Source organism: Paramisgurnus dabryanus, chromosome 18, assembly GCF_030506205.2.
Source record: "Paramisgurnus dabryanus chromosome 18, PD_genome_1.1, whole genome shotgun sequence".
NCBI classification, from domain to species: domain Eukaryota; kingdom Metazoa; phylum Chordata; class Actinopteri; order Cypriniformes; family Cobitidae; genus Paramisgurnus; species Paramisgurnus dabryanus.
In genome coordinates, this window is record NC_133354.1 from 30,278,035 (window position 1) to 30,296,867 (window position 18,833).

Below are 18,833 nucleotides of genomic sequence, written 5' to 3' on the forward strand. Positions count from 1 at the left end.
TGAATGTCAGTGAGTCATAGCATGTGAATTTGATTACTATTGCTGGAAAGGCTTTATTATTAACACATTTAACTCGACACAAAATATCTTATACTTACATAAAGTACAGCCATGATATGATTAGGGACTTTAAGCAACAGCCTCTGGTGGAACGGCAACGGCATTCTGGCGTTGTATTGCGCATGCGCGAATTTAACTGCTACTTTGCGACGTTCTACTGTAACGGTCTACTACGGGAGAACAGCTGATTTGCCGTAGTCGCTACAACGTGAGAGATTATGTACATAAATATTATGTTTTATGGCATATGACATTGTAATTGCATCAGTTTATGATTTTACCACATGTCTTTTATATAATGTCTGTTAAAATGTTTTAAATTTAAGCTAATTTTAAAGATTTTGAAGTATTCAATGTTTTCAAGTATTGCTTAAATCTAGGTTTTTAGACTTATTTACATCATACAATAGTAAAAACTCATCTTCTGACAAAAGACTGTAATTTAATGACAAAACCAACCCTTCTCTTGCTTTTTTAAATTACATTTTTTTGTTTCTCAATAAATGAATTAATACCGCGTTGCGCTGTCCTGTTTACGGGTGCTTAGTGATTTTTACGTTCTTGGCTACGGCGGTGTGACAGCATACTTCCGGTCGCCGTAGCCGTTCCATTCCCAGCTGTTGCTTAAAGTCCCTATTATGTGTTGAGCTACAGTAAATACTTTTTGTTATTAAAAAGCCTTTATTGTCAGGGTTACATCTTAATAAATCAAACTCAAAATACATTTAGTTTCCTAATCATGGATTCATGTTTTGACTGTGCATAATTAATGTTTTATGGAGGGGAATAATAAATTAATAAAATGTGATATAATATTGAGTCATTATGGTCAACAGTACAAGAGATTTCATGTGGAGAACCTTACAAATAATTCTTTAAAACGATTAAATCATTTCAAGATCAAAACTTTTCATTACTACATGATCTAGAAACAGACTAAACTGGGTGAACTTTTATTTGATGAACAAACCTTAGCCACACTGATCAAAGTGTTTCATTTTATCTGCATTCATTTTTCTACAGCTGCACAGTAAAATTCAACAAACCTTTATACATCCATACATGTGAAATGATAAAATTCAATACACTTTTTTAAATGAGTCACATAGACACAATGAGATGCATCTGTATGTTAAATCATGAAGACTGAAGTAAATCTACACAACTGAAATCATTTCATTCAGCAGGTGACTGGTTGATGATGATGTTTATTTGTGGCTTTTGTTTTGTTTGTGTTTCTTATCTTGAGATCAGTCATTGTAAACTGCTGAACTCACTGCTGTGAAGGTCACACTTGGACATGCTGCTGCTGCTGCTGCTGGCCTTCAGGGTCCTGAGTTTCCCAACTATTCCAATATTTCCACATGGACATTCCTGATTCAGTTATGAATTTTCTCATGCATTTTCTGTTTGCGTCTGTCCTGCTGTGGTGGTTTGTTCCTTTAGAGAAATGTTAACCTGATAAATGAGTTGACATTCTAACGTTGTTGTTCTGTCCATCTTGAATGTCTTTGTGCGTCACTTCAGCATTAACGTCGATCGTCTCTGTGTCGGCTTTGTTTTTCCTCAACCTTCAAAACAGACAAGATAACAAACTCTGGTTAGGCAAATGTTTTAAATTCCACACCGAACATAAGAGAAATAAGCTCTTTATTACCACTAACTTGTTTTGTAGATAAAATGCTAAAAGCACTTTAATGCTATATAATATCTGGGATATCTAAAAGGTAATTTAAGGAATTTTACAAAAAACAGCTAATAGTTTTTCTTATATTTTCTTAACATTTTCTTGTGATGTTTAGTTCATTTTGACCTGCGGTTTATGGTAAAACACAGTGGTATAAAATGTAATCTATTTAGAAACTGATTTTAATCTTGCACTTATATTTTTCACAGTTATAGAATCACTAATACAGACCTTATGACAAAATTAATCTGCATAATTGCTTAAATAACACAATAAATATAACCTACAGACACAGCTAAGGTACAGTAATACCATGTGTTCTGTTTATTTACTTTTTCCTAAAGCATCTACTGTTTTTACTGTGTATGCATTTACTGTAACACAATAACTTAAATATAGATAAAAACAACATAACTGATATTATTTGTAATTCAAAATATGCTGGGCGGTATCAAGTAACGGTAAATTGAGATGACCTTAAATTTTCCTGCGGCATTTTGTTTGCAGACTTAAAGGGTAATCGTTCTGTATAACCCGATTTAAAGCGCAGTATTTCTAAATCTTACAGGAAAGTGCCATTTTATTATGCAAAAGGAAGATTATCGCCTGACAAGGATTACAAAGTACCAGCACTGAATATAGGCTGTTAAAAAACATAAAACATAAAAAAAACATAAAAAAAACATAAAACTCATTCCAAATTATTCTTAACTGCTGCTTTAATAGCAAATCGTTTAGAAATTGATTTCTCTTACTTTTCTCTGTTGAAGACGATGAAGTCTCGCTGGACAGTCTCTAAGCGCTGTTGAATTTGCCCATTCTGAAAAAGAAAATAATTACTTCACATCACATACACATATAATAAACATACACATAACATATTCAATTACTTACATTTAATTTTATTTAATGCAGATTATATAACACTTTAAACAATGTTGCATTGTTTCATTATTAAATATACAGTATATTGAAAGGTTGTAATCAACTAAAATGGTATATACAGTAAATACAGTTGTGCTCATAAATTTACATACCCTGGCACAATTTATGATTTCTTGGCCTTTTTTCAGAGAATATGACTGATAGCACAAAAACTTTTTTCCCTGGTTAGTGTTTGGCTGAAGCCATTTATTATCAATCAACTGTGTTTACTCTAATGACAACAGAAACAACCCAAATAACCCTGATTAAAAGTTGACATACCCTGTTGAATTTGGCCTGACCAGCCGGCACAGATGTGATCCTGGATCAACGTTTTAATCAAAGATACCCCAACCTACCCTTATCTCAAACCCTAAACATTTTGAAACCCTCAAATTAGTGTGAAAAAATAGTTTGATGAGTATTTCTTAAAAAAGCCCCTAACCCAATCCAGCCCAGTCTCACGAAATTTCGTTATATAGTCACGTTTTATTTTTTTTATATTTTTTTGATTCTTTTTTTGTGCTATTATCACGAAATTTCGTGTTTTTTCGTGATCGTATAACGAATTCCTGTTTTCGTGTGATTATCACGTATTGGTTACTCAACTGTTTTGTCCTATTTTCTTACCATTGTCGCTTCGGTTTAGATTTACATAAAATGACATCCCTAACCAAACCCAACTCTAACCCTAACGCCAGGCAACATATAAAAAAATAAATCAGAAAAAATAGTATAAACCAATATATAAAGTGACATTCTAATGCAAGCACCAAATCTAATCCTAAACCGAAGCGACAATGGAGTAACCAATACGTGATAATCACACGAAAACAGGAATTCGTTATACGATCACGAAAAAACACGAAATTTCGTGATAATAGCACGAAAAAAGAATCAAAAAAATACGTGACTATATCACGAAACTTTGTGAGACTGGGTAGCCCAATCCTAAACCTAAATCTAGCATGCACACTAATCTTAATCCTGCAATCTGATTGGTTAATGAAAATGTTGATCCAGGACCAACAATAGTGTTGATCCAGGATCACATCTTACTTGATGAAATCACGTTCACCCAAAAGGTTCACAAGTTGACACAAACGGGTTAGAATGGCTATTAAAGGTAACCGCACCTGTGATCTGTGCTTGTAAAAGGTCCTTGGAATTGAGAATGCTCTAAACTGTACTTTTAAATGAGGGCTTCTGTTGGAACCACAGCCAGAAAAATTGTTCAGGATTCAAAGAAAAACCCAAAAATATGTTCAAGTGAAATACAATAGTCTCTAAAAACATGTTGTGTGGCTGTTTCAAGATGCACAATAAGGAGGCACTTAAAGAAAGATGGCCTGCATGGTCAATCCAGAAGAAAGCCAATAAGAACAGCATTCAGAAGAAAGCTGTTTAACTTTTGTTTAGTGTTAGTGTGGGGATGTGTTTAAGATCTTTAGAGATTCAAACTGAACAGAATAACTGCAGCAATAAGTGAGAAAAGAAAAGGGAATGAACTATGGCTCTTTATTTATTCTGTTCATGATTGGTTTTGAAACATTTCCACTGCATTATAGTCTGAATGAAATGAGTTTCTGTGGGAGCAGCAGTCAGGAAAGATGGAGTTAGTGGCAGGAACTCTGAAGTATGGAGAGAGAGAACCCTTAACGATCACACCAGTAATAATTAACGCTGATTGCACATCGCATGTATAAGCAGCGCATATATTCCCTAGCCTGGTCCAACCAGACTCTCGTACATTCATTTCATTTGAAGCGAAATCAAAATTAAGCAAATATTCAATATCACACTGTTGCCATACATATGAGCGGTCATTCACTCGCTGCCCTTGCACAAAAATCAGGAACCAAAGTAGTCAGAGCACTGCAACATTTTAACGTTCTATCATATCATTTCAGTCCATTAATCCATTCTCAATCAGCTTATCCTATGCAAGATCACAGTAACGGTCAGCCTTATCGATTGAGTTACACAAGATATAATGGGGTCAGATTTTACTGCGTTAGATTAGAAAGAGTTGAAAGGATGAGACAAGCAAGTGAAATAAATTAGATATAAAAGTGTTTTTACAAAACTCACATTGAACTAAAATAACACACTAAACTCGTGGAATAAAAGTAAAAGCATGGAATCAATAAATACTAAAACCTAAAGTAGTCCATAAGAATCATTGTGTGATTCAAATGTGAAAAGTGTCCACTGAAGTACAAGCAATTCAATAAAGTGCACAGTCCTTGGAATGGCAAATCCACAGATAGAAACTCCACACCCCAGCAACTGTTTGTTTGAGCTAAGCTAAGCCAGTAACATGTGTTTATGCTGCCTCCTTTATACTGGCCAGTTCCAATTTTTTGTCATTTGACCAATCGCATGACAAGCAGAACAGAAGACGCACACAGTAAGGCAATTTAGACCTCATCTGCATGTTTTTTGACTGTGGTGGGAAACTGGTGTACCACCCACGTTAACATTAAGATCAGTGACAACATGCAAACTCCACATAGAAAGACTCCCTGGATTAGCTTGGCACAACCAACGAACCCCCAACCTATGAACTGTTAAGCAACAGCGCTAACCACTGAATCAATGTGCTTCTGATTTTTCCATTCAAGAAATGTGCAGATAATGTGATGCACAAATGCGCCTAACAAATATTGTGGCATGGTGGCCTGGGTCAACACATGATTTATATGTCCTTCCAAACAGCTTTTTTGGCATGAGGCTCCAAGCTGGCTGTATGTGTGATGGGTGGCTTCATGGTGAGTGATGCATTTAAAGGTATGATTCTATTTAAATGTTCAAATTCACATCAGGAGACTGCGGTTATCCACTAAAGTTGTGCTTGTTAACTTCATTCACCAGCCCACAAACTGACAAACTGTGAATGCAAGCCTTTGTACATGAGGCCCCTGGACTACCAAAACTAAATCACTCTACAAGAAGGCCCAGCATTGCCTTCACTTCCAACTCTCCCAGCTTAAAGGAGTCTTTCTTCATCCATCGTCACTACCTTCAGCATAGGCACCATTGAGAGTATGCTGACCAGCTGCATTACTGTCTGGTATGGACATTAAGACCCTACAGCGGACAGTGAACACAGCAGCAAAGATCACTGGTGTCCCTTTCCCCTCTATCCTGGACAGCTTCCCTACACAATGCTCCAGAAAAGCCACATGCATTGTAAAGGACACCACCCACCCCTACCATAGACTCTTTCAACCCCTACTATCAAGAATATGAAACAAGGGCATTTAAGTATAAAGTTATACAAAGTGACGCATGATAGTATGCACTGGTCGTCTCATTACCCGCTGAACCATGGGTCGGTGCGAGTAAAGAAATTTATATATTTTATACTTTATTTGCGGGATGAGTTGGGACAGGTCTTTAAAAAAATATACTGCCTGCAATTTCCTATATTCCATATTTTTTTACAGTCTATGGTTTGGACTGCCAGGTGCTTCAGTAAACCCCGCCCTTAATACGTCACACAATCCCACCTGTTTAAGTGTGAGATGGAAGTCAGTCATATCTGACAGGAGACATGCGTTAGATCACATCATCATACAACAAACATAATGGAAAGAACTGAGGTGACTGTTTGCATGGTGAAAGCCAAGATGAGAAGACTGAGATGTTTTTTCTGTCCGCTGTGTTACCCTTGAAGTTTATGTTGGCTGCACACGAGCGATCTCGCGAAGAGACAATAGCAGCTCAATAATCAAATGTTAATCTTACGAAGTGATTACCACAAATAAAGCGTTCATCTACCTAATGTGCCATTAAACAATATACACTATATTTTAAGAACATAACTAGTTTTAGATTTACAGTATGTAGAAACATTATTTTACTCGCAGGTATGCATGCATGCATGTAGGTTTGTAATGCTACAGTTTTATGGCGATGCAAACATATTTACACATTATCCCTGATGAAAAAACCAGCATACCAGCAAGACCAGAATATGTTGTGTTTTTGCTGCACCAGCTAAACCAGCACCAGCATCCCACGCTGGTCATACCAGCAAGACCAACATATGTTGTATGTTGGTGCTGGTATGCTGGTGACTACCAGCTAAACCAGCATGAACCAGCATGGCAATCATGCTGGTCCATGCGGTTTTTTTCCGCTGGGATAAAATGTGTGATACATGAAAATGTAAATAGTTGAGCATCACATGAAACAAAAGGTAACTATCACATAGCTATTTCAATAATGTGCCAATCAATAAATACTTTTTTCTATAAAGAAGAAGTATCTGATAGCTGAATAGAACTAAAAATCACTTTATTTGCATCTCAAAAATCTAAATGTGTTAGAAATCATTAGAAAAATGGCTCATTCAGAATCAAAGTCTAAAAAACCATGTGGTTCATTTAATGATGATTATATTTACACTTTTGTTGTATTTTAGCATTTCTGAATGTTTCATTAGAGGATGTGATCCTTATTATGCAATAATTTTTAATATAGTAAACTGACACGCAGCCTTAGTCATAGCGGGGTACTAATTTATTTACAGTTTATATCAGAGAAAGCCATCTTACCACTTGCAAACAAGGGCCAAGCCACCTCAGACTGACCCGCATGCTACATCTAATAAATGGGTTTTTAGCAAGGCCTTAAGCACAGCCAACGACTTTGCTGATCTGACAGAGTGCAGAAGGGTCATTTCACCGTATAGGACCAACTTGAAAGAACGCTCGGTCACCTTTACATTTATAAATGTTTCTCACAGACACAAGGAGATTTTGGTTTTTTGATCTCAACGACCTGATCAGGATGTATACAGACGACAACTCAGAAAGGTATGGTGGCGCCAAATTATGTTGTGCTTTAAAAACCAAAACAATAATCTTGTAATGTACTCTATACTGGACCCTTATATACAAGAACGTCTGGATGTCAAACCAAAAGCTTTACGTTGGCCTTTTTCTGTAAAAACCGACATAAAACAATAAACCAGCACATTTGTGAGGTTTTGTATGGGTCTGTATACAGTATACCCAAGTATTTTGCTACATTCATATTAATACTTAAATTAGTCTCCAAAACACTAGAAAGCATGGCAAGGACTACTACAGTTTTACTATAATAAAACCATGGTTACTTTTCCTAAGGGGTGACATAAAAATGCACAGGGATGACAATATAACACAATTTGTCAAAAAAAATATAACACGCTTGTAAGACACTTATGCAATAGTTTGCGTTTTCATTATATTTTTAAGGGTTTTGTATGTAAATGTTATGTAGCAGATAAGTTAACTCACTGACTGTAACTGCCATCGTGACTCGAGTGATTGCTCCTCTAATGATCTAAAATACTGAAAAACTGATGCTTATGACATCACAGGCATCTCCCTGCCCCTCCACTTTAAAATAATTGGCTACATTTTTTGAGTGGCAGCAAAGTCAGCCAATCAGTAATGAGATTGCAAGTTAAGCCAGTAGGGGGAGCCAAATAGGTGCAAAACCACTTGTTTAAAATCCCCCACCCTAATAGAGCTATCTGAGAGAGGTTTTTAGGAAGCTTCTAAGGCATTACAGACCCAAACAAAACATTTTTTGTCTACATGTCACATCACAGAACAAGGATAAATACCCCGTTCAATTATTCTATGTCACTTTTAAAACTTCTTCAGAATTGGTATGTGCACCGGATCCTTAGCATTGCGAGTTCGGCGTTGTAACGAGGCTTTGTTTCTACAGATGCTGATCATTTTCTTCAGTCTGAAGTAAGAACTTAACAGGTATCTTCTGTTGATCAGTAAGTTACTGATCCCAATTGTTTTTAAGTATTAAATCTGCAGTTTAATCTAGAGACACAAAGGTGAAAAGCGCATCTCACTAGAGACTCTCAGATAAACTCCGCCTTTGACCTTTACAACTTCACTAGCCCCGAGAGGCCTGCTCTGCCCCAAGGTATTCGGTGGGCCAGAAAAGCCTGGCCTCTAGCCCCAACGAACCACCCGCAAGGAAAGATCATGCCCCGGAAGTGACAACGCAAATCCGACAGGCCCTGGCATGCTGCCCTTGAGGCCCGGTAGGGCAGACACGGCTAATGGAAGCTAATTTCACCACTCAAGTTTATATAATCAGTGCTGGTGAAAGTTTGTAACTATTTATCTATAGAATTAGCAGGCCATTGTCATTACGTATCATGTGTCTCAGCACTTGGCGTCCTTGCCCTTGCTATGAGACTACATGTCCTTCTGCTTCATCACCAAGTTGCTGCTTTTCGTTAGTGCTCCACTTTCCAATAATACCACTTATATTCGACCGTGGAATCTAGCAGGGATGACATTTCACATAATAACTTTTTGAAAAGGTTGCAAGGTTCACTGAGATCTTCACAATGACCCATTTTTTCACAAAGTTTTTTGTAAATGCATGGCAAACTGTGGCAAGGGGTCTGGTTGAAACACCTAAATTAAATAAGTAAATACCCTAATACTTTTGTCCATATAATGTACTCTCAGATTACTGTTGTTTGTATAAATTGCAGTCACTCAGTTCTGACCTTACAGTATAATAATTCCCTGGATCTCAAAATCCTTACAGTTTTCAGCTGAGTATGCTGTCTGTGTGGCTCTCTGTACAGCCCTTTCACACCTGCTCGAGACTTTACACAATAATTCTTAACAAACCTGCCTACAAATCACACACTTTAGACTTAACTCCCTCTATATGCAATTGAATATTGTATTTCCTCATCAGCTACCCAGAGATCATTATACCGGACACATATGGGTGTGAGCTGAGACCTTTTCTTTATGTACTTTTCACACATGAATACCAACCTATTGGCAACTCAAACACAATGGTTTGTATAAGTTTGTGAATCATACAACAATCACAGGGCTCATATCTGAAAGATCAAGATGATTAAAATAGATTTAAGGACTATCACACAGTCCTATCCATAACAACACTGTGGAGAGAGGCTTCAACTTTAAACATTCATTATAGTTCAGCATAGGTCTTATGGCGTAGCCTCAAGTCAAAACCATAGGCATCAGCAGTTACACATGCAGACCGCTAGAAGGCATATATACAGGCGTGTAAACCACAATAGCAGTGCAACAGCCAAAGAAGAAGCAGCTTGGCCAGTAACCCCACAAATGAAGAAGAAGCAACAGCTTGTTGTGTATGATTTCAGAAGACAGTTTGAGTTAAATCACTCCTAAACTTGGCCCATTATGCGCTTTGAAACCCATTCAATTCAATGGCTTGCAGCGCGCGAGGGCGGTTTTTTGTTGCGCCGAGCAAAGCGCGAGTTCAAAATAGTTTAACTTTTGTGCTGCACTCTGTGACGATTACCCGTGCGGCCAATAGAAACAGGGCATCCAAACAAGCAAAATGGACGAAAGCTTATACTCGGGATTCTCAGAGCTTTATAATACAAGTTAATGCTCCTACAGAGACATCGGAAGGAAAGCCATGTCATGGAAACACGTAGCAATTCAAGTTGGCATGTCAGGTGTGTTTTAAGTCAAGCAGCTTGTTGTAGTTATGCTTAAAGTTACGTGAAATGGAGACGAGCAACATCAGTCTCTGTATTCCTCATCGACTATTTAACGCAAATATAAACACTGGTAATTTATTGAAAACCCCGCCTACTTTGGTCTGGCCATCAGAGCACAAATCGCTTGGCTGCGCGGAACCCAGCGGCGAGCGCAGCGCACACCGCATCCTATGTGAAAGCCGCATTACCGTTGCAAGTGAAAATGCTAATGAAGAATTGCGACAAAGATATTTTTTTGACATGACAGGAGGGGTTAGCAGACCAATCACAACGCTTGTGGTCTGCGTAGAACCAATGCGTTTTGATAACATTTTGGGGAGGTTTGTGCTAGGCTACGCAGAGCTACGCGTAGTCCACGATGTAGCTACGCCGCAAAACCTATGTGGGACCATAAATTAAGCTTTACATTCAATTTCAAAGACAAGATGACAAGATTTGGTGTTTGCGTTAGTATGTCACTTTAAGTATTGGTTTATACTATTTTTTCTGATGTATTCTTTTATATTTTCTAAACTTTAATCAATTGTCGCCTGCCGTTGGGGTTAGAGTTGAGTTTGGGTAGGGATGTCATTTTATGTAAATCTAACCCTAAACCAAAGCAACAATGGTAAGAAAATAGGACAAAACAGTAACCAATCCGTGAGAATGCCACGGAAAAGTTAGCAAAAAATTCCATGACTATGTCATGGAAATTCGTGAGATCAGGTTGAAAAATCCCTAAAGAATAAATGTGAACTGAACGTATTCCTTAAACACCATACATATTTGATATTTACTCATACAGACTCAACCAACAACACCACACATACAATCAAATGCATTCATTCATTCATTCATATAAATATAGAAGTATAGACCCCCTCTCTTTTAACAAAAATATGTTTTTTAAGGTATATTACAAAACATTATGCATCGCAGGGCACCTGTGCAGGCTTCATGCATACCCTAACAATTTCTTTGACAAAACTTGACTAGTTATCACAAAAATAATTTTTAAATCTAATGCAGTGAAATTTAGTAATTGTCCTGAAGTTGCTGATGTTATGATGCAGATATGCTATGGATGAATCTAGAGCACGTTAAGAAGGTTACCTGAGGAGATCCATCAGAGTCGCTGTCTCTCGTCTTTCTCGCCAGCCTTTTCTTCTTCTTGTGTAGTGGTTTGGATTCCAGAATCATCTCCTCCAGCTCAAATGTGGGGTCGCAGTTCAGTCTCCTCCTCTGATGTCATACAAATACTTATTTATATACAATCTGTCAGTGTACAACTTAAAGTTGGGTTTGTGGTGTTTGTTAAAGCAACATGCAGTTTTAAACAAAACACCAAGCTTTTCTGGCCAACTGCTGTTAAAGTCATTTTACATACATATGAAAACAGTTTTCCAGTTTTTTTACTATTGTTATGAACGTGTGAACCAAATGAAAATGCGCTTTTACTACATGGTCTTCCAAATACAAGACACTTACCTTTTCCCTCCTGAAACTGTTATAACAACAACAACCTTCCATTGCTCACATTTCAAGCCAAATGCCAACATAATTGTGTATTGCAGTGGTTCTCCAACTTTTTACACCACACACCACCTCGGAAGAAGTTAGGTTCCCAAGTACCACCATAATGACCAACATGCGCCTAACTATTCAGCTACAGCTATGCACAGTTAAAAATCAAGACAGGTTTATTCATGTACTTAAATATATTTTCTAAATTAATTACCCCTTTTTGTTAATTTGTATATTTATATATTAAACATATTTAAATATTTTTATTAAACATTTTTGTAATCATTTACTTTAAACGGGCCATGGGCAGGAAGGTTTGTTTTTAGTGATGCGAGGAGCAATTGGAATGTGACGAAGTTCGGCCAGAGCATTTCGAAAGGATATGGATCACTCTGCTCTCGCGGGACTTCGTCACACACCAATTGGTCCTCGCATTACTAAAAACAAACCTCCTGCCCATGGCCCGCGGATCAAGCCCCTGTGCAATGTTGGTGGACTGACTGATTATAAATTTTAAAGATTAATTAATTGCATGCATTAACAGCCCTAGTTTTAACATTAAATGAAGTTCCTTTCGAGGGCAGCAAGCCAAGTTCGCTTAGTATTTAATTGTTTAGACTAAATGGGCAGGTATGCAGTTTTCTGTGTATTTTGGGAGCCTGCGTATTATGGACCACGCTTTCAGAACCCCTGGATCATTATATTTTAAAAAACTGTGACTACTGAGTATATAACCTATTCATACCAGAAAAAATACAGTTATAACAAAAACTATAAATGATGTGATTCGCTTTGAATAATGAATGAACTCAATATAAACGATTTCTATAAATTCTGTGTTGCATTTGAAAGATTTATGTTGTGTGTGTTTTTAATATACGTACATTAGGGAGGAAGCCGGGCGGGATTTGTTTGTTAAGCACAGCGTCCCAGTTGACCTCTGCCAAGTATTCCACATCCTGAAGCTCTGACAGGCATGAAATCCTTTCCTGAGCATCTACACACAACAGCTAAAAATAGCAAACACCTTTATTTTCTTATCTCTTTGGTTTAGTACTAAATCATAACATCATACAATATATTCATTCATTCATTTTAATATAAAATAAATATCTCTAATTCATAAATATATGAAATATGAGTACAGTGCAGCAGGTGGGATTGTTGTTACCTTTCTTAAGAGGGATTTAATCCCTAAAGACCAGGTCACAGGGTAACAGGGCTGAATCTTTTGGAAGGTTTGCTGAATCTCAGTGGTCGGTGTGTTAGCACGCACAATGTACGGTCTCTAGAGAGAAAATACAGGGCAAAATCAGCCAAACTGTTACAGTAGAAATCGTATTTATCTTAATCGTGCCAGAATTCCAAGCTGATCCAAAATTGGAAAAGGAGAAGTGCTTAGTATTAAAACCTATCAAAATTCTGTAAAGTTTTGCTTTTTAATGTTTTATATTGGTGCAAACACATTCACTGAGCCCCTCATCTTCCTGTCCACTGAGCCCCTTGCCTGTCTGTCTGTCCCCATTGCCCCTCACCTGTCCCCGAAGCAGCTCGTATGCAGTTATGCCGAGGGACCACCAGTCCACTGCAAATGAGTAACCTGAATGTGTTCCTTCAATCGGCTGGAACAGTTCTGGGGCTGAAATCATAGAGAAGACAAGCAGAGATAATGCACATTGCGTGTATATAAGAAATGTTGTAATTGGTTCACTTGTTGCATTACTAATAATATACAGCTAGTACAGTTGATTTTACAGTGTGTCATAAATGCTATAGTGTGATTTTTACCATGGGTAAATATTGTTCCCTTTCAGTCGTATTGGGAACACGCTTACAGAGACCAATCTGCTTCGAGTACTACTAAAACGCCAATGACCTTGGCATTGAGGTATTTGCATAATGCCGGCACCGCCCCCGCCAGGTGTGTATATAAGCCGCACGTGCAAATAGGGAAATTGGCTTTTGTCGCTTTGAAAGCCGGCAGTATCTGCTACTGAGAAGCTACTATCCTGCTCTCTCGTATATCCGGAGATCAGCGTCCTTTTCAGGATGGCTTTTCGTCCGTGCGATCTTGGGTGCGGCAAGTACATGAGTCCGAAGAACGGTTGGAGCGTTGTCTTTCATGCTTGGGCATAGAGCAGGGTAAATGTTCTCACTGCGAGATGACGACCCTTGTGGATCTGCGCAGACGATTGTCATTTCTCCGGGAACGACGTCATCCTCGTCCTGCGAGTGCTGAATGCCGCAACGGCACGGCTGCTAAGCTCTCCAAAGACGACCTGCGCTTAACTGTGCTAAGCAGATCGGGGGATTTGTCCTCCGGCTCTAAGCCTTCCCGTGCACAGCCGGTAGAGGTACCAATGGAGACCGCAGCGTCCTGTTCTACGATGGCTGCCGAATCCGTTGCACCTCCCTCAGGATCCGCCACTTCCGCAACAGCCGAGGGTGGGCCCCCTCCCTCCGAAGCGGACTCGGACTTCCTTCCTCCCTCTGGTCTGGTCGCGTCGCCGGAGTTTGACCCGGAGATGGTGGCCGTGCTCGCTCAGTCTTTGGTTTCATTTTGTTTCTGTTCCGCCGGCTTCTTAGCCGGCACCCACAAAACTACAAAAGGAGTGCATTCCTATCTCTTTTCCAGGTCTCCAGAGAATTTAGAGAGCTGTGAGCGGTCACACACCGGCTCACCCTCCTCCTCCTCTTCTATCGTCAGCGGGTGCTGCCCGGAGTCTGCGCTCTCCGTGCAGGAGACCGGACGACTATCACTCTCTGCGGGCTCAGGTCAGTGTCACACCACACACTGTAGTTGTTTGTGCTCCCACGGCACACACATCGGCAGTCACACCTGTTTCGCTCGGCTGCCCCACCGCAGGTACCTCGGTAGTGCCGCTAATTCCACTCGTACAGTCTCTGGGGGCTTGGCTTCAGCTCCCCAGCCCGTCTTGTTGGTTATTACACACGATCTGCCTCGGTTACGAAATACAATTCAACCGGCACACTCCCAAATTCTCGGGCATTTGTTTCGCTACAGTGAAAACGTCCGATGCACATGTACTGCATGCAGAAGTCGATGTCCTGCTGGTGAAGGACGTGATCAAGCCGGTCCCTTCAACCGAAATGAGTTCAGGCTTTGACCCATATTTCATAGTTCCCAAAAAAGGCGAGTTACGACCGATCTTGGATTTGCGCATTCTTAACTGTACTCTCCAAAAGAGGCCCTTCAGGATGTTAACGCCGAAGCTTATGTTTCAATCAATACGCCCCCAAGATTGGTTTGCAGCCATAGACCTGAAAGACGCGTACTCTAATGTGTCCAATCTTCCTGGCCACAGGCCGTGTGTCCTCTTTGCGTTCGAGGGGTGGGCATACAATACAAAGTACTTCCATTCGGGCTGTCTCTCTCTCCCTGTGTCTTCACGAAAGTAATCGAGGCAGCGTTTAAAGCCCCTGAGAGAGAGAGAGAGAGAGAGCGGTGTTCGCATTCTGGCTAACTTCGACGATTGGCTTATAATAGCGCATTCTCAGCGGACGCTTTGCGAACACAGAGACTTAATGCTTCGGCATCTCGCCCGTTTGGGTCTTCGGGTCAACTGGGAAAAGAGCAAACTCTGCCCCACGTAGAGGATCTCTTTTCTCGGTATGGAACTGGACTCGATCGATTTATTGACGCGTTTAACAGAAGCGCGCGCCCAGTCAATCCTGACTTGCCTTGATACATTTGAGGGAAGAACGTAGTCCCACTGAAACAATTACAGAAGCTCCTGGGGCATATGGCAGCAGCCGCAGCTGTGACACCGCTCGGGCTGCTCCATATGAGACCGCTTCAGCATTGGCTTCATGATCGAGTCCAGAGGAGAGCGTGGCGTGCTGGGATACACCGTGTAACCATTACACCTGCTTGTCGTCTAACATTCACCCCGTAGTCAGACCCCGCGTTTCTGAGGGCAGGTGTGCCCATGAAACAGGTCTCTTGGCATGCTGTTGTACACACAGATGCATCCGACACAGGGTGGGGAGCCACGTACAACAGGCTTGCAGCTTCGGGGGTGTGGACAGCACCCCAGCTGCACTGGCAGATCAACTGCCACGAGCTGTGGGCTGTATATCTGGGACTTGTACGCTTCGCTACGGAGTTGCAAGGGAAGAATGTATTAGTTCGCACCGACAACATTGCGACTGTTGCGTATATCAACCGTCAAGGCGGTTTGCGCTCTTGTCACCTGTCGCATCTCGCCCGTCATCTCCTCCTTTGGAGTCAGAAACATCTGAGGTCCATTCGTGCCATTCACATCCCCGGGTCGCTCAACACAGTGGGAGATGCGCTCTCACGAGCAGCGCATCCCGGCGAATGGCGACTCCACCCCCAGACGGTTTAGCTGACCTGGACAAAACCCATTGTCGCCTATTTTATTCACTAACCGAGGGCAGCCTTGGCGTGGATTCGTTGGCACACACTTGGCCGCAACGGCAGATCGGTTGGCCAGCACGATTTAGTTATTAGGCCGCATCCTTCATGCCCTCCCTCTATCCCTCCATGGGACCTCCTCTCCATGGTGCTAAAAGCCATGCAGGGACTCCCGTTAGAGCCGCTGCAGTCCGTGAGTCGCAGTCAGAGTTTTTGTCAATGAAAACTCTGACCCTGCTTGCAGTGGCCTCCGTTAAGAGGGTAGGTGACATCTATGCATTCTCCATCGACAAGTTGTGCCTTCAGTTTGGTCCTGCTGTCTCAAGCGTAACACTCAGACCCAGAACAGGCTACGTGCCCAAAGTTCCCACCACTCCTTTCAGAGATCAGTTGGTGAGCTTGCAAGCGCTGCCCACGGAGGAGGCAGACCCAACCATGGCTTTATTATGTCCCGCACACGCTCTACGCCTATACGTGGATCGCACACACAGCGTCAGGACCTCAGACCAGCTCTTTGTCGGTTACGGTGGTCAGCAGAGAGGGAAAGCTGTCACTAAGCAGAGGATGTCTCATTGGATTGTAGACACTATCGCACTTGCTTATAATCTGCAGGGCACCCCATGCCCATTTAATTTGAGAGCACACTCCACTAGAAGTGTTGCCTCATCTTGGGCTCTTGCTCGTGGTTCCTCGCTAACCGACATCTGCAGAGCTGCTGGTTGGGCGACACCTAACACGTTCATTATGTTTTACAGTGTTTGTGTCGAGCCGGTTTTCTCTCATGTTCTCACCTCACCTGGGGGATCACTGGGCACCGGCTCGCATGTCGGCTTGCAGCCTCCGATGACGCTACACAATAAGTATCAGTATGGAAGGCCATCCAGTCAAAAATGCGTAAATGTTTTATTTTACTCTCCTCCTCTGCCCTCGCAGCCTGATGTTGCGGAGCATCGGTTGTCAGCCTTTCGCTAGCTGCATCCTCGCGCACCTATGTGTTTGGCTACGCGGGGTTCCTCTGTGAGTATTTTTCCGTGGGATTAATCCTACTGTTTTTCCTCAGCAGAGCCATGCTTTGCTTACACAGCCACGGCTGTCTATTAGATCAACATGGCTGACTTTCTCCACCATTTAACCCCTGACAGGGCGGTGGCTTCTGCAGCGTTCCTAATCTGCTCAGATAGGGTGCTTCCCAGTTGCTGGCACTACTGTGGGGTAAAGAGACAGGTAGTGCCCGGCCTTCTGCCTTAAATCCTATTCTCCATCTCCTTAAGTGGAACCAGAGGGCTTAATGCAGACACTGGAAGAGGTCAGCTCCAGTGGCGTTTTAGTAGGGATTCCCAATTCGTCGGTCACAACGTGACCTCGTAGTGACCGACTGAAAGGGAACGTCTCAGTTATGGATGTAACCCTCGTTCCCTCAAGGAATGGAACGGAGACGTCACGTCCCATCGCCACAGGTGCTGCTCCCTGCTGTTTACGGCCAGTCACTGTTTCTGGCTTTCTCAGCGAAATTAAGCTAATTTCCCTATTTGCAAGTGCGGCTTATATACGCATCTGGCATTATGCAAATACCTCAATGCCAAGTTCATTGGCGTTTTAATAGTACTTTAATAGGAACGAGGGTTACATACGTAACCGAGACGTTTTATATGAAATAAACAACATTGCAGTAAACTCATGGTACATGATCATAAAACCATCAGAATACCATTGTACATCTCTTTTTAACTGTACAACCTTTTTTTAAAGAAGTTTCACATACAATGCATTTTTGTTTTGTTGAGACTTTTTCATAGAGATTCATGAAATGAACGTGGTATTAAATATTTCTTCAAATGCTGTATTCTGTACATATAATTGAAAGTTTTATATAAAGGCAGTACAATCAAAGTACAATAAAAAGATGCAGTACCATAAATTGATTTCAAGTTTGTGATCATAAACTGACTGCAGAAGGTTTTATGAAGTGTGACACTTCAGAGGAGATATTTCAACCACTTCTCTCATAACAAAAGTATGAAAACTCTCACCCATGTACGGTTTTGTCCCAGCAATTGATGTTGCTTTTAAGTCATCTTTCACGATAGCAGCTATGTTGAAATCTGTAAGGTGAGCATGACCTGTAGAGAAGATAAACAATCTTAAGTACAACATATGAAATGAGCCTATAATAATGTTTTAATATTCTCACGTCTATCTGGTTACATCTGAGTAACCAGACATAACATTTGAAGCCAAAAAGACCTGTCACACCTTTGAAATTAATGTTCAATGCAAGGTATTTTTAATGTTATGTGAAATACAGTGTACAATATTGACAGTATAGACTAAAACAGAGGTTCTTAACTCTGACCCTCGAGATCTACTTTCCTGGAGAGTTTTAGCTATAACCCTGATCAAACTCACCGAAAGGGGTATAAACGGAGGTCGGAGCCAGCTGCAAATGGGTGGGTTAGCAGCAAGTGGGTGGAGCTTTAGCCGCAAGTGGGCTGTACAAACTTCCAGAGGATTCACCACCGTCCCATTTGAAGCGTAAACTCTTCCTACTTGTACATTTCTGAAATCCCTCCTACTTGCGGCATAAGCTCCTCCCACTTGCGGCATAAGGTCCTCCTACCTGCAGTCTCCGGGCTGCAGCGATATATACTTGAACTCACCTGTCTGCAATTTTCTAGTATTCCTGAAGACCTAGGTTAGTTTGCTCAGGTGTGTTTGAT

At 40.9% G+C, this 18,833-nt stretch overlaps 1 protein-coding gene across 1 annotated transcript in view; it reads right to left on the bottom strand.

Annotated features, from left to right (window-relative positions):
- Positions 1–63: 63 nt before the first annotated feature.
- The window catches only part of stk32a (serine/threonine kinase 32A), a 68,793-nt gene continuing 50,023 nt past the window's right edge, over positions 64–18,833 (bottom strand). Inside the window, exons 7-13 of the mRNA XM_065287599.2 lie at positions 18,147–18,236; positions 13,253–13,356; positions 12,889–13,005; positions 12,602–12,727; positions 11,307–11,435; positions 2,503–2,567; positions 64–1,631 (exon numbers count right to left, since the gene is read on the bottom strand). Of these exons, the coding sequence (XP_065143671.1) occupies positions 1,514–1,631; positions 2,503–2,567; positions 11,307–11,435; positions 12,602–12,727; positions 12,889–13,005; positions 13,253–13,356; positions 18,147–18,236 (749 nt within the window). The 3' untranslated portion in view covers positions 64–1,513. The remainder of the gene's footprint in view (positions 1,632–2,502; positions 2,568–11,306; positions 11,436–12,601; positions 12,728–12,888; positions 13,006–13,252; positions 13,357–18,146; positions 18,237–18,833) is intronic.